General features: G+C 40.0%; 1 protein-coding gene across 2 annotated transcripts in view; it reads left to right on the top strand.

Moving 5' to 3' along the window:
- The window catches only part of PTPRB (protein tyrosine phosphatase receptor type B), a 159,569-nt gene that overhangs the window by 80,266 nt on the left and 57,124 nt on the right, over positions 1–22,179 (top strand). For both annotated transcript variants that reach the window (XM_066591635.1, XM_066591636.1), the window contains 11 exons: positions 3,514–3,771; positions 6,219–6,482; positions 7,515–7,781; positions 8,000–8,260; positions 15,155–15,421; positions 16,860–17,123; positions 18,229–18,492; positions 18,574–18,837; positions 19,724–19,996; positions 20,086–20,355; positions 21,482–21,745. In XM_066591635.1, the coding sequence (XP_066447732.1) occupies positions 3,514–3,771; positions 6,219–6,482; positions 7,515–7,781; positions 8,000–8,260; positions 15,155–15,421; positions 16,860–17,123; positions 18,229–18,492; positions 18,574–18,837; positions 19,724–19,996; positions 20,086–20,355; positions 21,482–21,745 (2,916 nt within the window). The remainder of the gene's footprint in view (positions 1–3,513; positions 3,772–6,218; positions 6,483–7,514; positions 7,782–7,999; positions 8,261–15,154; positions 15,422–16,859; positions 17,124–18,228; positions 18,493–18,573; positions 18,838–19,723; positions 19,997–20,085; positions 20,356–21,481; positions 21,746–22,179) is intronic.

The raw sequence follows: 22,179 nt of genomic DNA, 5'->3' as shown, positions 1-22,179 counted from the left end.
ACATCCTGTCATGCCTGTGTTCTATGGGCTACCAAAAATACATTAAGGTATTTTCCTCTTCCCCTTAGACCCCTCATTGCGATGGGCTCAGTGTTTGGGTTGAGGGTGACATCAGCCATTGGTCCACCAAGCTGCTGTTACTTACATGAGAGTAATACAGTTTTGAATATGTTTAAGGGGTTTCAATGGCATGAAAAGTATTTTTGGATGACGTGTGATGTTGTGGGGTTACAGTCTTGTATATCCCATGATTTATAATATGTCGCCAATACCCATAATTGAAAGAAATATAGCCCACATACAGATGCATTGCAGGAATGCATTTTTCTATGTGTTGAGCAACTTCTGAAATATAACTTGTGTCTCAGCTGGACATTTTTCTTATAAATTAAGGGAGCCCCAATGGGGTCCAAATTCTCCCTTTCCACTGTAAATCTATTTATGGAATGGTGGGAGGAGAATTACATCTTTTTCGCCTCAAATCCATTTGCTGATTGTTTGCTGTTGTATGGGAGTTACATCAACAATGGCTTACTAGTGTAGAGTCTTGATGCAACGGCCAGCCATCATAATGTTTAGAACGTCCTTTCATATCTACAGTGTTTTTTGACATTCCCTCTAATATTCAATTTACTGGCAGGATAGATCATTTGTCTATTGTGTTTCTAGATATACAATTAAAAGGGGATGTAGATAAAGGTGAGGTTCCCACCTCGGGCTTTGGTAAATTCTTGGCAGGAAAAGCCTTTCTAAGTGCGGATAGCTGTCATCCACATCACGCTATAGAGGCCATCCCATTAGCGAGCTCATAAGAGCAAAAGGAGCTTGCTCTATGGAGTCAGGCAAGAGTATTTAATTAAAAGGGCTATAAGCAATGGATGATAGATAGAACCTTGGAATGGATGCAGCATATTACAGAATAAAGTCTTTTATCAGAGGATAGGGAGAAGAGGATAGAGAATAAGGACGATGGAGTAATCTTTTCTGCATCATATAGTAGCAATTTCATGGATATAAAGAATATATTTTTAAATATCTTCCTATTGTGTCTCAGGGCAACATGTTTAAACAAATTGTAGATAATGGTGTCAAATGTGTAGCAAAATGTGGTAGGACATCAGGGAATTTGTTATCTTCAAGTGAGATCTTCTCTACAGGACAGAAAATGTTGGTTATGCTTACCATGGTGATTTGTTTGTTTGTTTTACTTGTGGAGGTACTTGGTCAATGTTTATAAATATGCTGACAAAACATACAGATTTTTCATTCAATGGATGCTTCCAAAACTTTCAGGATTAAAACTTTATTAATAGAGATGAGCGAACGTGTTCGGCTCCGCCCCTTTTCACCCGAGCACCGAACTTTGCGAGCAATTCCGTGCTCGGGCGAAAAAAGTTCGGGGGTCGCCGTGGCAGCGCGGGGGGTGCGGCGGGGAGTGGGGGGGAGAGGGAGAGAGAGAGGGCTCCCCCCTGTTCCCCGCTGCTGCCGCCCGCGCCGCCGCACCTCCCCCCGCCGCCCGGCGCCGGCCGAATACTTACGCGCGGACACTGAAGTCCTCGGATAAGCCGGTGTCTGGGTGCGTAAGTGTTCGTTAAGAACACGTTCGCTCATCTCTATTTATTAATTATGATTCCCATCACCTCATCTATACAATTGAATGTAAAATTTGCAATTTGGTGTATCCGGGTTGCATAATGTGTAAATTGAAGACAGGGATTGCAGAATTCTTGGCAAGGATCCAGATAGATCAGCAAATAATAATAAACTTTAATAATAAACTTTATTTGTATAGCGCCAACATATTCCGCAGCGCTTACATAGACAGGGGGAATACAGAAAGACAAAATACAAAAATTTCAGAACCACGGTTACATATAGTAATCAGTTGATGAAAACAATGGGGGTGAGGGTCCTGCTCCAACGAGCTTACATACTACAAGTAATGGGGTCATACAGAAGGTAAAGGGCTGGAGATATGCACAGTATGGAGAGTGAGGGATGGTATGCACAGACAATGGTCAGATTTGGCCGTGTGATGACAGAAACAGTATGACTGCAGGAGCGGTTTATGATGGCTAGCAGGGATTGCAGTCAATAGGTCAGGGAGCGCGTTAGCAGGCGGCGTACAAAGGAGTTTGTTTAGGGTATGCGGTATGCCTCCCTGAAGAGGTGCGTTTTTAGAGCACGCCTGAAGTTTGCCTCTATGGTAGGTAGTTGGAGGACGTGTGTTCTGAAACGGGAGGCATATTGACTCTTGCATTTAGGGACAAGATTTCCTGGGGGAATAAAGTCCAAAGACGCCTGCAGACGGCCGGGTCGAATCCCACTGCGAGAATTCTCACAGCGGGATGCGGTCCCATGCCTCTGCAGAGGCCCGTGGTTCACCTGCTCCCGGTGTCTTCCGTCTCTGCTATGCGTCAGCTGCCAGCCAGACGACGCATGCGTAGAGTGGAGCTGGCCTGGCACTAGTGACGTTTCTGTGCGGGCCTCTGCGAGACCCGCACAGAAATAGGACATGGCGCGATTTGTTTTCTGCGTGTGTTTTCATGCGGACAAATCGCGGCTGTGTGCATAGGATTGCGTTTTGCAATTCAATCCTATGCAGTCGGGCATGGGCGGAAATTCTGCGGGAAATCCCGCGCAGGGGGCCTAAGAGTGACTTATTGTACATATATTGATTTATTTGATTTATAGGGGAGATGACTTGAGAGAATGTGTTCTACACCAGGAGGCATATTGTATCCAGTGTTTAAGGACAAGCTTGCATGAATAGGAATTTTATTCTTTTGAATGGAGTCATACACAAAGCCATTTTTTTTCTCTCACTGCGATGCTGCGAGGTAAAAGATCACTGCATGTTCTATTTTTTTGCGTCCTTCGGAACGCATCACCTCTTGTTCAATGGGAAAGTCAAACACATCGCATGCCTCACTATGTGCACGCAAGTGCGATGTGATGTTTCCCATTGAAATCAAAGTGAAACACTTGCCGATCCTCCCATGCACATGAAACAGGGGATTGCAATTTCACTGAAGTGATGTAAGGCATTTTTGCATGACAAACGCCTCGCATCCACGGGTAAAACACACGCTGGCAAACACGACAGTGGGCCGGGTTTCTTGGCCCGATATCCTGCTCACCCGTGTGAATGCAGCCTGAGCGTGACATACTATAAATTAGAACTGTCGTCTGAGTTATTTTAACGTTTCAATAAAATAGTAATTTATAATCTTTTTCTGGGATGTGCCAGACGTTTCCTATTAATTATACATTACAGTAAGATTTTGTTGGGGTAGCTTAACACATAGTGTTTTAAGAATGTTGCATCCAAAACACTAAACTGCAGTTCGATAGAAAGTTGCTAAAAGTAGTACAAATATATATTAAGTATAAATACTGCCTAATGATATTACCTAAAAGTTATAATCCTGTTATTAATAACATTAATGTTCTGTTTTCTACATGTTAGACTCATTATGCATTTTATAACATCCATTTCTGTTTTATTTTTAGTTCCAATGCCTGTGAAGAGTATTAATGTTCATTGTAAATCAGACAGTATTCATGTATCATGGATGCCTGGTTCTGGCAATATAGAATATTACAAGGTTTTCTTATTACATCAGCAGAAGCTAATTAGTGAAGTTAATCTTGATAATCAAATGACTACACACACTTTTAATGGACTCCTGCCTGGATATATCTATAATATCACTGTGATCACTAATGCTGCAGGCTTGCAAAACTGGAATTCTAATTTAGCAAGAACAGGTAAGGATTGAGAAGTGTCATATACTGAACCAGTCACTTAACATAATTTTATTAATCTGTTGGAGAAGTGGGTCATTGGGCATTGTCACCAATATCTGGCCTTCAGACTGCAGTAGAAGTAGTAAACAGTAATGTGCAATTAATAGAATAATCGGTTCATATCAGTACGAGTATCAGGCCGATTTCACAAAAATCATCGTGAGCCAGAACAATCGATTCTGACGTCCATTAAAGTCAATGGGAGTAAAAATTGGGTTCATTAATTTGCCCTCCAAAGGGTCGCTAATGCAGCCAAAGCCTCACAAATTGCATGGGAATACAGCCACACATCTGAGGAACACTGTGCTCCTCCTAAAAATTGGTAAAAATAGTGTACAGTGGTGTAAAGGTTACTTGTAGCACAGAGGTGTCATTGAAAACAAAGGAAGACCCACATATTGTCTCCTACATCAAAAATTGTGCCAATGAAGACAGCAGATGTGCAGCTTGTTACAAAAGCAATGTCATAACTTTTACAAGGACAAATTTTGCCAGTTAAACAGAACACTCAAACATGGACCTGCTCCATAGAACAGCTGTAGAGCTACCAAACATCACACTATGCAAGAGAGCAAGTCTGCTGCTTGTTTTAAAAGCAATGTCATAAATTTTACAAGCAGAAACTCTGCAAGATGAACAGAACACTCCAGCATGGGCCTATTCCAAGGAACAGCTGTAGAGCTGCCAAAAGTTTTGCTATGCAAGACAGCAGGTGTACTGCTTCTTTTAAAAGCCATATCATAAATTCTAGAAAGGTAAATTCTACCAGGTGAACGCAACACTTAAGCAGAGGCCTATTACCTTCCTTCTACTCCAAGGTAAAGCAGCAGAGTTACCAAAAATTACGCCAAGGAAAAAAGCAGGTGTGCTGAATTATTTTAAAAGGAATGTCATAAGTTTGCAAAGGACAAATTCTACCAGCTAAACAGTACAGCCAAGCATAAGCCTTCTCCTTGGAAAAGCTATCGAGCTACAGCTGTTTCTTGTGTTTTAGAAAATTTTTATTTTGGGAGAAGGAAAAGGTCAGTGAGGAAGGGACAGACAAGGATGAATGTGCTGCAACTCTTGGGAGTATTATGAAACGTGGACCAGCACTTTCGGCTTCATGCCCCATCTGCAGTACATTGACCCAATGTGCTATTAAGGATATGTAATGCCCCTGGTCATGCTTGCTGGACCACGTGTTTGTGATCAGGTGCCCCCTGCCACTGACACCGTTCTTCAATGCCAGGGACAGTCACAGAGAACAGCTTGAATCTTTGCGAGCCTTCCCTGTTTGGCACAGTGTAATTGAATTCCCCAAACCCCACTGCTAGATGCTAAAGGCCTGCATATAATTCATAGTGGCTGGACTGTCAACTTTAAACAACATCTGAGATTGCTGACACACACTGTGTATATTTGCTGTTTCCCTCTTTGGTTTTCTTTCTGTTTTATATTAACAAAAAAAATCACCTCCAACTAAATAAGCCGCAATTCCTGGGAGGCACAATATGTGAAATCTTGTATTTTTGTGAGCTATCCCTGTTTGGTACAGCATAATTAAATTCCCCAAACCCCATGGCTAGCTGCTTAAGGCCTGCAAATAATTTGCAGTGGCCTGACTCGTGACTGCACAACGTCTGAAGCTGCTGACATCCACTGTGTGTATTTTCTGTTTCCCTTCTGGGTTTTCTTTTTGTTGTATATTAACAAAAAAAAAACACTGCCACTTAATCCCTGGGAGGCTCAATATGTGAGAACAGAAGGCCACACTGTACAGTTTGCATATTTATACACTGGTCCTGATGGGCGCACCATAATAGAATTCCCCAAACCCCACTGCTATTAAAGTCTGCAGATAATTTGTAGTGGCCGGACTGGTGACTTTGAACGACATCTGAGGCTATAAACACTGAAATGCAATACTCCCCATGCCAAAGCGTAGTTTGTTTGTCTGCTTTGCTGCTATATACATTGATAGCAACAGAAATATACCCTCTCCCAATGTACAGACGACATTTAGTATAGGCATATAAATGTGATGCACCTGCTTTCCCTGCTCCCTCCAACCCCATTTACATTCTCTGCTGGTATACAAGCTTTCACACCGAGCAGCAATATATTCTCTGTAGAATATCTGTCCCTATTACCAATAGACCACGTATTACATAGGCATATAAACATGATGCAGCTTCTCTCCTCCCACCAATAGAACCCCGGTACACAAGCTTTCACACCAGCAGTAGTATATCTTCAAGGGAAATGTAATCAATTATGGATATAGAACAGAGACTTATCCTTTACATTTTCCTTAATATCCCAACCTACCGTGGACTGTTGTATTTATGCATCATTCATTCATATACTGAGACAATTGCTCATCTTGGTACATTTATCGGATACATTTGTTGTCTTTCATTTACTAGCTCCTGCTGAGGTGTCCAATTTATCTGTGCTGAATGAGGGAAGTTCCACAAAATTAAAGGTTCGCTGGAAAGCACCTCGCGGCAAATTGGATTTCTACAACATCACTTTATCTGAGAAAGGATCGATCAAGTACAGCAGAACTCTGGATTTTGCATCCACAGAAATCACCTTCAATGATCTAACACCAGGGCGCCTGTATCAGGTTAATGTCACTTGTATTGCTGGGGACTTCACTGCTGACAAGATGGCAATTGGCAGAACCGGTAAGCATTCATAGAAAATATGAACTTTACTGACAAATGTTTGCATTTGATACCTTTTCTAGCCAGTCTCCAAGTTATGTTGTGGAGGCAGCTGTGGTGGGGCATAAAGTGCCATAGCTAAGAGATGGAAATTAAACTCATTACATAGCAAAAGTTCCCCAGTGACTTCTCATCTTTTGATGCTTTTTGTTGCAAAACTCTGACTGCATTAATGTGGATTTGAGGGTAGGGACTGGCCAGATAAAGCAAACTGGAAGTACAACTGCTCAATCCATTGCAATGCACTTAGCTGAAGTAAATTAGCCTTCCTCTTGGCTTGACAAAACGCTTGCATTACTCTGTCAAGGCAACACGATTCTTTTCATTTTGTCAAAGCTGGTCATCTCATGCCATTCGTCTAAGGATATCTCAGAACCGAGAGGAAAGGTAAAGAAGGACATATCTATAGCTAAGAATATAAAAACAGATATGCGCTACGGAGGTATGTGTATGTTAAGATACCTTTACATGGAGCAACTATCGTTCAGATAGTCGTTCTGAAAAGTTGCTGAAGCGCATGAGCGACAGTCGTTCGCTTGCTCTTAAACACAGCGATGACTCTTCATTAGTGGGGATCTAAATACAAATTCACTCACAAGTCATTCAAATACAGACAACTGTGGCTTTACACCAGTCGACTTTTGATCAACCAACGACTTTTTTTTTTGGTAAGCTGAAACGAAACGACTAGCGACTTCTCACTCGTCACTCTGCCAACAGTTATATTGATGCTGAAAGACTATGATTTGAATTCAATCGATAGTCATCCAGATGCCTTTAGAGTTTCTGACTACACTGCTGTGGGAGGGAACCGGAGTATCCGGAGGAAACCCACTCAAACACAGGGAGAACATCCAAACTTCATGCAAATGTTGTCCTTGGTGGGATTTGAACCCAGGACTCCAGAGTTGCAAGCCAACATTACTAAGTACTCAAAGTATAGTATGTTGCCACCTTTTCAGGAATGAATTATTTTTACTGTTTGCTTTCCAGTTCCACAGAAAGTTACAAACTTGAAAGTGACTAGCAATGGAGTAAAGTCTCTTCGAGTAAACTGGGTGCCACCTGCTGGTGACTGGGATCTATATCATCTTCTGCTCTACAATCAGTCTACTATTTTACTGAACACCACTATGGAACCGCACTACAGAGCATTCATCATTCAAGATGTGGGACTCATCCCTGGAAGGCAGTATGATGTAGCTGTAGTTGTGGAGAGTGGGGGCTTGCAAAATGCTGCGTATTGCAAAGGCAGAACAGGTCAGTCCTTACATGTGTTCTAATAGTTGACTAAAAGTAATTGCTTGTATCTGCTGGAGGGTGCCCGCTGTAGTCTACAGATTGATTTGTGTTTTCATATTTTTTTCCTTTATTATACCAATAAGCATACCATTATATAAATAGACAAATGAATGTTATTAGTTGGTAATAAACTAGTTGCTAGGTGCTAATAATAAAATCTTTTCCTCTTGACATAGCCCCTCAAGCTGTCCAGCAGCTCCGCATTAAACATACTAATGAATCTTCATTCCGCATCACATGGGTGACTCCTCTTACCGAATGGGACAGTTATGTGGTTTCACTTGCCGACAGGGATCTTATACTTATAAACAAAGTTCTTAGTAAAGAAGCCAAAGAGTTTACTTTCACTGACTTAGTGCCTGGAAGAAAATATTCAGCCAAAGTTACAAGTATCAGTGGGGATCTTAACAACTGGGCTTCTGTAGAAGGAAGAACAGGTAAGACTATCTGTATAATGCACCATTTTACTGACACCATTGAATGGTCCTTATTAGGATATGCATTGATCATTATGGTTACGTCTTTTAATTTGTAAATTATTCCCATTGTTGAAATATGTTCATGTCAGAACTAGATTTCCTATAGGCGGCGCTGTACTTCTGGGTACCATTTTCCCTGCAGCCATTGAAAATACACTGGTCTTCCTTGGATGGCGTCCTGCTATATATTCATGGAATGCAAACACATTTCATTAGTGTTACATTGTTATACAAGTATTGAGCTACCTATACAGAATATACTAAGTACTAGGCTTGATGTAGACTTTTTGTAGTGCAACTGATTGTTCTTCAATGAACTACAAGTGCAGTGCAGAAGAATACATAGAGTTATAATCTAGCGCAATCTAGTGCACTGCAGATATCACTTAATTGTCTGTACCTAGTCTTGGGCTACATGGTTCTCCATGTAGCCCAAGACTAAGTACAGACCGGGTTATTACCTTAAATACTAGGAGGAAGTGCCCAGAAGATTATAGCATGGACTGTACCTTTAAGAAGATGAAACAACATAGACAGTAGAAAAAGTCTTTTTCCATACATTTCTGGTTTTTTTTATGATGATCACAGCCCGCTACATCTGAATAATGGTGGCCTATTCTTAACATTTTCAATAAAACTATACAGATTGACCTGTCAGGTTAAAGGGGTGTCCCCATCCTAAATTTTCATTAAATATCTATAGAATATATAAACTTCAACTATGGAAAACATGATTTTCTACTACAGCGTTAACCAAACATAAAATGTGACAACATAAAGTGTTTTGGTTGGCTAAGTATATATTGGATAGGGACTAGAGATAAGCAAAAAGATTTGGGGGGCGCCGGGGGTGAGCAGGGGGTTGCAGAGGGTAGTGGGGGGAGAGAGAGCTCCCCCCTGTTCCCCACTGCTACTCCCCGCTCCACCACGCCGCTCCCCGCCCCCCGGCGCCCCCCGAATCTTTTCGTCCGAGTAGTCAGTTACTCGGAAAAAGCGGTGCTCGAGTGCAAAAACACCCGAACCGAGTACGTTCGCTCATCTCTAATAGGGACCTTACTCTAGCATCCACGCATTACAGAAAGCTGTTTATAATGCTTATAGCCACAGAATAGGCCAGAAGTGCCTGTTAGATGTGGGTATCACATCCGGGACCCTCACTTATGACGAGAATGGGGGTTTCCTATGCTGAGCTCTGCTTACTTGTTTTTTTCGCACCTCCTGTTGAGCTCTGCTTTTTCCGTACCTCCTGTAGACTTCAGTGGAAAGGGAGTTTATCGTTGTTGCTATTATAAGTCAGCTGATAAGATGGTTTCAAGAGAGGAGAGAGAAGGGCTGCATACTGAGATATCAGAAAAGTTCACTAATGGATGCGCTAGTGAAAAGTATTCTGCAGCTTATTATATATAGTGATATACAAAAGCTGCAGAAACCAAATGATGCAACATTTTTAATGAAATCCTATTGCAAAAATGCTTTTCAGCCAAAAGTACATGCATTAAGCAAAAACGAAAATGCCATCAAAAGTGTCCGTAGTGTTTACCTGCAAAATATGCTAACATAATCCTAGTATCACAAATGAATGCCCTAGGATTATAGTATCATTTATAGTAAGTCATGTAGTTAACCTACTAGTAGCCAATACTGTTAAAATCATTGATTGACACAAGTAATGAAGGGATAATGCCTATATCTCCACACACTGTATCTCCACTTTCAACATATCTACATGTAATGTATCAAAAAGGAAGGGTGGAAAGGAAAACTCTGGGGACTTGGCTCGAGAGTATCAGGAAGGAAAAGCCTGATAACATTAATACATGCTTCTACACTCCCTCATTATTGTAAGACCAAATAGAACACTGAGGAATTCTGCACTTAGTATTTTGTAGGGTGAAAAACTCTATTCCAAATACAGAAAGAGAGACAATTTGTCATTTTGGCAGACCTTCAATAGACAGGTTTAAAGACAGCACAATGCACCTGAGTCTAAAGGAGGTCACTGTCTGTAAAGGCCGTTGATGGTCCATAGTTTTAAAGGCAGCACAAAGGTCAAGGATGATGAGCCATGAGCAGCCACCTTTAGGCTTCAACCTTAAAAAGAACAGTTTCTGGTGACACAGTGCGCAGAATCCAAGCTGAGGGGTTTCTGTTATAGAGATAGCAAATTAGAAGGTTACAGACTAACTTTGGAGCTTGGGCATTTGATTGTCCCTTTTATGAGGAAGAAGCATGTAGGAATGGATTCTTGGTGTAAATTTTTAGTTTTGGTGGGATAACCATTAGAAAAAAGCCCAAGTTAGATGTAAGGGGAAAGGTTCAGGCAGGCAAGTGTCAACCTTAAGGGGCTGGGTGATTAGAAACATGTTCTTTTATCACTGTGGTTAGGATTTTGAAGGAATGATTGGTGTTGAAGTAGATAAAGGGAGTCAATGTACTGAATAGTATACTTACAACAAGAAATAAGAACTTGGGCTGAAAAGGTTTGTTGTACAAAGCTGAGCCATGGGAATATTTAGTGTTGACAAGGTGTTCACCAAAATCACCATGAACCAGAACAGCCGATTCCAACTTCTATTAAGGTCAATTGGAGTAAAAATCAGGTTCACTAATGTGCCCTCCAGAAGGTCCCCAGTGCAGCCAAAGCCCCCAAAGTGCATGGGAATACAGACATACATCTGGGAAACACTGTGCTTCTCCCTAAAATTAGTAAAAATTGCGCCAAGGCAACAGCACATAGAGGGCATAATGTGCTCCACATGGAAACATGAGACCTGTTGCTCCTTATTTACATACTGACATATTTTTTCATTTGGGGGGAGGTTGGAGGAGGAAATATGGTAGAAGCACCTTGAGGGCACTGTGTGGTCTTTGATATAAATTTATACGCAGTTATTTTGAATAAAAATTGACAGCGAGCCAACTAATCAATCGAGTCTGTCATGGGGGAGCAGAGGCCAGGTGAAATCCATGCCTGGTGGTACTTGAGGCATGATGGGTCATCCACAATTTATATAGGCATGTAAATGTGATATAGCTTCTTTGTTTTGTGCGCATCTGCAAAATAGCCACTGGTTACATGTGCATATGTTATATAAGGCTAGGTCATGTAATGCAGCTGTCCCATGAAATTGCTGCTCCTATGCAAGATGGAGGCCATATTTGATGGCTGTTGGTTGGCTGCTCTCTGACCTCTGTAGCAGGCATTTTGGGAAATTCATTTTTCTTTTTTTTTTTTTCTTTTTTTTTTTATTAAATTTTTGCATTTACAGACAAAGATGTGCGAAGATCAGTTTTGTCCCAGGTACAGAAATAATAGCAAATGTGCACATATAATCGCTTGCAAGTGAGCTACATACATTTTGCCTTATTATCCTAAGAGATCTAAATCTCTAACCCTCTGAAAGACTCTCCAGAACTTGAGTCTCCGGACTCAGGGTATTGCAAATGCGCAACGGAGAACATAATTAACCTTGAAAAGTAAAGAGAGAAATAAAAAAAATGAAGAGAGAGAGATATAATGAAGAAGAAAGATATAAGATGGGGGGGGGAGGGGGTAAGGAAAGAGGGATAGGGATCAGGGGGTGGGGAATAGTAGTAACAAGCTCCCCAACTAGGGAACACTGATAGGGTTTTGATTCCACTTGGGTTCCCAGCTCGGGGGTGTAGCTCAACTCTCGAACACGTCAAGGGCTCTCGCCTCCGCCCAAGGCCCCCACAACTGCATAAATTGTTCATGTGTATGGTTGTTCCAGCTTGTCAGCTCTTCCAAATTGAAGAGCAGATCCACTTTCTCTCTCCACTGATTGAGCGTTGGTGGGGTTGTTTGCCTCCACAAGAAAGGTATCAATGCTTTGGCTGAATCAATTAGAAGGGCGATCAGCTTATTCTTTATGGGATGAAATACTGAGGATGGTCTCCACAGAAAAATCATCTCTGGGGATAGCGAGATTTTAGGAGACAACTTCCGCAGAACCCTTTCCACCCCCTTCCAAAAGGGTCTGATTCCTGCACACTCCCACCATATGTGGAGGTAGGTCCCTGGTAAGTGGTCGCATCTCCAACAGCTCCCATGTGGTGTTAGTTTATAAGCGTGCAGCCAATGGGGGGTTTTGTACCACCTGACTAGATGTTTATAATGCGATTCTTGTGAGAGTGTACAAGGAGATAGACCGAAGGAGGTGCTTAGGATTAAATTTGTATCGCTTTTTGAGAGGGAAATACCCAATTCCTTCTCCCACGAACATAAAAACATCGGTTTTGTCCCGGGGGACGAGGATATAATTAGTTTGCGTAGGGACGATACTTTCCTTGTCTTATGGAAATTCATTTTTACTGCAATTTTTGCCAAAACTCAGGTTGGACTTACTTTTTCCACACAGCTGGATTAGAGATTATCTGGTGAGCTGGATACCCCTGAACAGCATTCTGCAATGTATGGCAGAGATTGATATGTACAACCTGGTCGAGCGCAGTTCCAGTGGTGTTACAACGTGTTGTTTGTAAGGTTGTCGTGAGTTGCTTCAGATCTACAGACCTTAAATGTCTGGTAACAGATGTTCTTTAAGGAAGAAGGAGAAAAAGATGAAATAGGGAGATCATAAATGGTGGCCAGATAGTAGATCAGTAATGTTGTTTGTAAAGGACTGTTAGAGGAATATGAGGTCAGTGGTGTCACCTTCCTTGTGAGCGGGAATCTGTCCACTCAAAGAGAACAAAGGAGGAAGATAAAGAGATAAGATCAGAGGAGAAAAGAGATCATTAATAGATAAGTCAAAATCAAAGGAGAACAGAGGACATGTCGAAAGCTAAAATATCATGAAGGAAGCCATGCAGGAAAATGTACCAGAACTTCTTGCGCTAGCTGGGGAGGAAGGGAGGTTTAAATCTGTGGTTTTCAACGTGGGCATTATTGCCCCTGGGGGGGGGGCATTTTTACTTCTCAAAGGTGCGGTGGAACGAAAAGGGGTGGCAGGGGGTTAGAACATAAAGGAGCGGTATGGGGCGTTCTGTGCTTGCTTTGTTGATTTTTTTTTTGTCTAGTAACTACATTTTTCTAAAAATTAGTAGTGATACCTCGGTTTTCGTCTATAATCTGTCTGAAAACAATTGGTGAAATCCGAAACTCATCTCTGTACACTTTTTCTGTCCTGCTGTTGCCCCCAATGCCTCTCACAGTGTCTCTCACAGTAACAGTGCTCCCTCTGGTGCCCAATAAAGTAATATTGCTCACACACAGTAATAATTACCTGGTAGTGACCCACTCAAGAAATAGTGTCTGCTTTGTGCCTCCATGTGGTAATAGTTCCCATCTGTACCCTCCCACAAAGTAATAATGCCCACTTTGTGCCCTATAAAACTAATAATACTCCTCAATGCTAACAATGGTTCCTTCGTGTCCCTTAAAAGGTTTATCGTAGTTTTTGTTTTTTCAAATCCCACTTCCCATGTATAAAAATGATAATCATATACTCACACCTCTCCAGTCCCCTATTGTAGCTCCGTTTTCTTCACTGGGTCTATGTTGACAGTTTGCAGTCAGTCTATTTATGGGACGCCATAAGCTGCAAGAGCCAATAACAGATGTCAAAAGCTGGGATCCATGATCTGCTGCAGCAGCCTGTGGCATTCCACACACAGGCTGCTGCAATCTGTCAATAAAAGTATCGTAGCAGAAACCTGAGGATGTAGCACTGGAGTTGCAGTGTGGCCAGGGGAGGTGAGTATATGATTATCATTTTTGTACATGAAGAACATCATTTTCTTTTAAACAGAACCAATATTAAAGAGTTTAAAGATAACGGGTATTTAGCAATACAAAGGAATAGTAGCACAAAAATCATGAATGATCTATCTTTCCTACACTGCTTTTTCTAGAACTGTGGATCAAAGCATAGCTGAATAAAAGCACTTTGAAAATGTCCCGCGCCATATGTAAATGAGGCAATGCGGTCCAGTGGGCGTACTGGACCATCTCTGCTAGCTGCCTGGTTTCCCCAAAGCTAGCCCTTTCGCATCCTCTGACGTGATGACGCAGAAGGCGTCATCTACACACCGCTGCAAAGTCCTGTGCCGTGATGCTGGCTACCACCACATACACAGATAAGGACCTTGATCCTGCCCACAAAGTGGGCAGCTTATTTGTGCATGTGCCAGTAGCTGGTCTTACGGTACAGCTATTCATTTGCATTGCTAAATACTAGTGATAAATTCTCTTCAAATTTAACTCAGATAACCCTTTTATAGGAATTGAACACCCACCCACATGTTTCTCTATAGTTATGGAGCCCCTGTGCACCTATATATAGAGCCACACTGTACCCCTTCTTAGTAATAGAGCCCCCTCTGTATCCCTAAATAGCAATAAGGTCTCGTGCCCCTATATAGTAATACATCCCCTAAAACTAATAGAACACCCTTGTGCCCCAGTGCCCCCATCCTGCTGATTGCTGTGAATACTTCTTGCTCCATAATAGTGCAGCGCTGCAGCTATGCTGCCCATTATGTGGGCGGAGCAGAGAGGGAATGGCACCTCTCGCTTCTTCTAAACATTAGGTGCTCCTAAGCACTGGACGATAGGAGGAGGGGGAGGAGTCGTTCCCTGTTGTGGCCGCATAACAGGCAGTCGGTATTCATAGCACTTAGCCGGACAGGGTCCATGGGTTTTGGGGGGAATGCGCCAATAATGTTAGTGGCACTTAGCTCAGGGGCCAGGTTGCAACTGTGACCCCTGCAACCCCTATTGCTACACCACTTGTCTGTACTAATAAAATGTTCCTCAATATTCATTCCCTATAATGAGAAAGAATTAGTTTCTGCTTTTATTCTCTAATACATCTTATGTCTCCATCACAGTTCCCTTCCAGGTTACTCATTTAAATTTAGTCAATCAAGGAAAAACAAGTAGTCTATATGCAGAATGGACGAAAAGCCGGGGAGATGTGGACTCTTTCCAAGTTCTCCTAATACATGAAAACATTGTGATAAAGAATGAAAGTGTATCTAGTGACATCAAAAATTATCAATTCCACTCTTTAAAGCCAGGAGGACTCTACTCAGTGGTGGTGACAGCTCTCAGCGGAGGTATTGCATCGCGCCAATCTCTGGCTGAAGGCAGAACAGGTAAGATGAAACCTGCACACACACATACTCTGTACATGTATAACTTTTCTCATAGTCCAAAAATTAAATAAATTAAAACATTTCTGCGTGTTATTGTTACAGTATCACCAAAAGAATCATTTCTTCCCACATTAATGTTTCCTAGTATGTCTATACTCGTAATATTATGAACTCATATATTAGGCTTGTTGGCACGAAAAGTACTATGCAACTTTTTAAAAAAGGTGGGACCCACATCTACCAGACATTTATGGCATATCCACAGGATTTCCCTACTGTTCATAACAATATACTGTGGTGTTGCTATGTAAGCAATCTTCTAATTGATTGCCCCTCCAAACTAGGGGCACAATTTAAGCAGTTTAGGACATTACAGCATGGCAAGGGGGTAAAAGGCAGTGGAATTACATGAAGCTGGAAATACCAATGAGGAAAAACAGACAAAGAAAACATCCAAAAAAAATTATAAATTGTACGGATGATCTTTGGGGAGGAGAAGGGATACGGATTAAGTGAAAAGTCTACGAACAGGAAATTAGAGTTAAGCCAAGAAAGAATGTTTAATTGCACAAGATCAGCATATTTGGAAGCCTGATACTTATGTGAACTTAATCAAGCAACTTCCTTCCTTAAGTGATTATGTCTTGTACTTAAGGAACATGGAGAAATACTTTTAAACAATAGTCTGTACATCTGAATGCATCATACTCAGAAGAGAAGTGATAACGTGCGGAGTGACCCACAAGCGGTTATATATAATGTACCACATACAGCCAGCAGAGGGCACAAGAGATTTGCTTTTCGCCATACGTTAAACTGCTGTATCTCTGTATTTGCCTTGGTTTAACTGAAAAAAAAAATAACCTTTATAATCAGTTATAGTCATAGCATTCACAAATATGTACCTTCCGTTCAGTGATATAAAACTTTTCCTAGAGGTTCAAATATTTAAGTACCGTAAATATAACACAAAAGACTTCCATGCGGTATCACTATGGACAAATATAGAAAATAGAGCAAATCTAAAAAAAAATGCTGACCCCTATTCTAGGTCCACATAACACAAAATAAGTAGAAAAGCTTTTGCATCATGCAATTATGTATTTCTTAGTCTGAACCAAGATAGGCAGTAAATTAATAACAGTACAAAACAAAGAAATGACCGAGCATTATATAAATAAGTGCTGTAGCGCTAAATGTGCATTTATATTTTGTAATGCATCCAGATCCTTTACAGATTGGGTAAATTTGGTGGTAGATGTAGCGATTGGTAATAAAGGTGATCGGCCCCGGGTGTTGCAGTAATTTGTGTAAAGCATTATAGAAGTGCAGTTTATTAAAGACTACATTTCTATTTCGGCCCTCCAACATAAGTGCTATTTGTTATTGTTTAGCCAAACCTGAAAGTGTAAATGTGTTTTGTCAATTTCTATTTCAGTGCCGTCCAGTGTAAGTGGAATTACAGTCAGTAACAATGGTCAGAGTGACTACCTGCGCATATCTTGGCTACAGGCTATCGGAGATGTAGATACATATGTAGTAACCTTATCCCATAATGGTAACATCCTTCCCCCACTCACACTTTCCAGATCTATCCATGAATGCTCCTTCAGTGCTTTAACGCCTGGACGACTATACAATGTGACTGTAACAACACGGAGTGGAAAGTTTGAGAGTTATTCCTTCAGCCAAGAGTGGACAGGTATAAAACTATCTATCTATCTCATATCTATTTATCTCATATCTATCTATATTTCTCATATCTATCTCATATCTATCTCATATCTATCTATCTCATATCTATCTATATTTCTCATATCTATCTCATATCTATCTATCTCATGTCTATCTATCGCATATCTACCTATCTATCTATCTATCTATCTATCTATCTATCTATCTATCTCATATCTATCTATCTATCTATCTATCTCATATCTATCTATCTCATATCTATCTATATTTCTCATATCTATCTCATATCTATCTATCTCATATCTATCTATCTAGCTATCTATCTCATATCTATCTATCTATCTCATATCTATCTCATATCTATCAATTTATCTATCTATCTATCTCTCTATCTATCTATCTCATATCTATCTATCTATCTATCTATCTCATATCTATCTATATAGCTATCTATCTCATATCTATCTATCTATCTATCTATCTCATATCTATCTCATATCTATCAATTTATCTATCTATCTATCTCTCTATCTATCTATCTCATATCTATCTATCTATCTATCTATCTATCCATCTCATATCTATCTATCTCTCTATCTATCTATCTATCTCATATCTATCTATCTATCTATCTCATATCTATCTATCTAATATCTATCCATCTATCTATCTATCTATCTCATATCTATCTATCTATCTCATATCTATCTATCTAATATCTATCTATCTATCTATCTATCTATCTATCTATCTATCTATCTATCTATCTAATATCTATCTATCTCATATGTATCTATTTTATATCTATCTATCTTATATGTATCTATTTATCTATCTCATATCTATCTATCTAATATCTATCTACCTAATATCTATCTATCTATCTAATATCTATCTATCTCATATGTATCTATTTTATATCTATCTATCTTATATGTATCTATTTATCTATCTCATATCTATCTATCTGTCTTATATCTATCTATCTCATATCTATCTATCTTATATAACATACATATCATCCGCATATATATTTTTAGGTCCTGAAATAACTGTTCATTTTCTATTACTGAAATATTGTGTAAGTTGACCATTAACCCTTTATTTCTCAGTTCCCTCTGCCGTCCAAGGACTAACAGTGAGCAATGCAGGAAGAAGTGACTATCTTAAAGTGTCCTGGCTACACGCTGTTGGAGACTTTGACCAGTATAAAGTGACCATTAAAAATAACAATAACTTCATAAACACCACAGCAGTCAACAAGTTGCAAAATGAATGTGTATTCTCCAACCTAGTGCCAGGCCGACTGTACAGTATAACTGTCAGCACTGAAAGTGGAAAATATGAGACCAGTGCTATGACCAGCGGGAGAACTTGTAAGTACAAAAAAAGGATTTTGTAATATTCTCCTTCTATATTAATATTCCATGACTAAAACATGTCAACCTTTTTATTAGTCCCAGAGGCGGTAAAGAAGTTAACGCTTGCAAGAAGAGGTAGTGAGGAGCTCCACGTTACATGGTCAAAAGCGGATGGGGATGTTGATCGCTATGAGATTCAGCTACTATACAATGACATGAGTGTTCTCCCACTGATTACATTGAGTAACACAGCTTCTGAATATCACTTCACGTCTCTCACTCCCGGTCGCCTTTACAAGATAGTTGTGTTAACATTTAGCGGTGATGCGCAGAGATCAACATTTGTAGAGGGATTAACAGGTAAGAAACTTCTATGCACATATTAAAATTTATTGCATAGCACAATTTACGTATATGATATATAGTAAGTCAAAGATGAAACCAAAAGGTTAAAGAGTTATTAATAAGAAATCAGTAACCAGTTAATATTTCTGGGAAAAGCTGTTGGTGCACATGCATATTGATTGAAGTTGCAGAAGAAATGTTGTTAAACAGCCGTCCATTGAAATGAATAAGTGACCATATAATGCATGGTGGCATTGAGTCCTCCAGAATAGTTACTCTTTCCTGCAGCTCTCAGGCTAATTGAGGGGAAAGGAAAAGCAGGAGACCCCTCTGTAGGGATTTCTGCACAGGCAAATGATTGGGAACAAATGTAGATATACCTGATCATCTACCTGTATATAAATGCCAGTGATTTATTTGAATCAACTTTCATGTGTGTATACTACAGAGAGTAAGGAAACAGAATCAGCCATTTACTTCATGTGCAATTTATAGAAGACATCACAACAGCTAGTCTCCACCCACCAGCTCAGAGAGAACTGAAAATTAGAGATGCAACCTGCAGAGGTGAAAACTGTTGAAAATGCAGGAAATAAGTCATATAATAGTGTTATTCTGCATGTACATAAATCAAAATATTCTGAAAACTCATCTGACAGTGCAGTTATGCTTTATTGGATAATTCAATTTACAAAAATTTAAGTTTGCCATATAAAGAATAAAGCAACTATTAAACATTCCAGCCTACTCAGAGGCAGTAGGTATACGAGAAAAAGATAAGAGAGAACAACGATAAACATTGCAACAATTAATAATTAAACAGATAACAGAAAATGCAGGTCCTCTATCCTGTATATTGACATTGATGTTAAACTGTGGTGTTCTGTCTTTTCATTATTAGTTCCCAGTGCTGCTAAGAACATCTATATTTCACCCAATGGATTAACAAACAGTCTCATTGTGAAGTGGACATCTGGAGGAGGAGATGTAGATTCATATATGGTAGCAATATTCCGTCAGAACTTCCAGATAGAATCTCAAACTATATCCAAGAACATCATTGACCATTATGAACATACCTTCAACAATCTGATTCCGGGGGAACAGTACAAAGTTGTAGTGCAGACAAACAGTGGAAGCTTAAGTAAAAACATGACATCCTTTGGACGAACAAGTATGTTTTTACTTCTTGAGAGTTTTAAATGTTATAATAGTATGGAATGTATGAATATACTTAAACTGAGATGCTTGATTGTCTTGCAGTGCCTTCAATAGTTCAAAAGCTGCGGGCAGATAATGAATACAACAGTCATCTACTGGTGGTCAACTGGCAAAGTGCACCCGGCATCGCAGACAGATATGACCTTCTACTTCTTACTAATGAGAATGCTCTAATAAATAATAAGTCTGTGTCAGCAACCACAAAATCACACAAGTTTGAAGACCTAGTCCCAGGAAAAAAATACAAGATTCAGGTGTTTACAGTCAGCAGCGGTCTTTTCAGCAAAGCTGCACAAACTGAAGGACAAACAGGTAACAGAAATGGGAATAGAGCAAAATCCAGACATTGAATAATAATAGTAATAATCACAACAGTAAACGCACTAAAAATATAAAATATCTTGGGCTCTTGTGTTTAGATTTGGGGTCTTTTGATTAGATTAAAAATTAAGAATTTTCTTGGGGTTATAATAAATAAACTTTGGAATCAATTACTGAACTCTAAAGTCAACTCCAAGAAGATTGTCTTCTCCTGGACCTTTGGGGCCCATTACTTTGTCAGGTACTTTAGTACTTTGGTGGTCCAATCCGACACTCTTGAGGTTTTAAGTCACCTAAACAGATTAGATAACTGTTGGTTGAACACTCATTTAGCCACCAGCAATGTTTACCGACACTGTATACACATGCATGCTCGACTGAGTGTGCATGCACTCTGAATGCAAAGAGGGGAGAATACTGCTGCCAGAGATGTCTGGCAGTAGCTTATCTCCCAAGAACAAAAGGGTCAGGGGGCTGAAATCTTAATGTTGTCAGGGGAGATTCCAAAGGCCGCCATTTACACTAAATGATCAGCCAGTCCTGCCGATATCAGCGGATTCAACTGAATTACTGTATATTCAATGTGTATGGCTAGCCTTATAGTTAAAATAAAATATCTTGGGGTTTTGTGATTAGACTAGATAAGGTAACATGTTGGAGTCTCATGATTATACTAAAACAAGGTGATTGTCCTAGAATTAATATGCTGTGACATCATTCATACTATCTAAACCCAACATGCCATGTAGTTTTTAATACTAATTAGAACATCTTAAATCTTCCCATAAGTGATGTCATATTACAAAAATATACCTTCACTTGATTAAGGGATCTGACTTCTGGGTCCCCCACAGACACTCAAAATGAAGTAGTCACCATACTAATTTAGCTAAAAGGGTCGCACAGCTGTGCAGGGTACTGTGGCACAGCCCCATTTACAATGGTAGGGGATGTCGGAGATCTGCCCTAACAGTGCATGATGGAAGAACCCCTTTCTTGTCAGAGTAAGCAAAGACTCATTTATGGAAACCGTGGAGTCATAAGAGCCCATATACTGCTAAACTAAAAGTGACAAAAAAATTACTATTTAACGTTTTTTTACATTTTTCCATTTTAGTCCCAGCAGCAGTGACTGGTCTAAAAATCACAGGAAACAGCACAGACAGCCTGTCATTCACATGGACAAGTGCAGAGGGAGAGTTGGAATCCTATCACATCTTCCTATACAATCCAGACAACACTCTGCATGACCGGAAACAAGGTGTACAAAGTCTCACCCAGAGCACATTTCAGGGATTGCTGCCAGGTCGCCTTTACAAAATAGTTATCGTAACTCACAGCGGATTGCTGACAAATGAGTCCTCGATCCATGGGAGAACAGGTAATGATGAAATATATCATAGTGCTGATGAAACAGCATATTACTGGGCCTTGTATTATAGTAATTATAGGAAACCTATTGCAGGAAATACATCACATATAAGATCAGTATTTCACGTCTTGTCTACTAGATTGAAGGTTCTGTCAATTGACTTAAAGACTCATTTTTATGGTTGAATACATTCATTGCTGGCAGCATAACCCAAATAATCTATGCAAATTACACTAGGCAAGAGGATGCAATGAGAAAGTTGTGCATCTTCTAGCAACAAGTCAATGGGAATTTGTAACTTATTTGGCATGAACACAAAGAAATGTTGTACTATGAGAAGTCAACTTTACGAACCTCTTAGTTTCATGCTGGTATCTAAATTGAGCTTTGTGCTTCTTTCCATTATTATCTACTACAAGCTGCTTATATACTAATAATAAAAA

This window comes from Eleutherodactylus coqui, chromosome 2, assembly GCF_035609145.1.
Source record: "Eleutherodactylus coqui strain aEleCoq1 chromosome 2, aEleCoq1.hap1, whole genome shotgun sequence".
Taxonomy (NCBI): Eukaryota; Metazoa; Chordata; class Amphibia; order Anura; family Eleutherodactylidae; genus Eleutherodactylus; species Eleutherodactylus coqui.
Note: the sequence above shows the minus strand (reverse complement) of the source record. Positions and strands in the feature narration are given on the sequence as shown.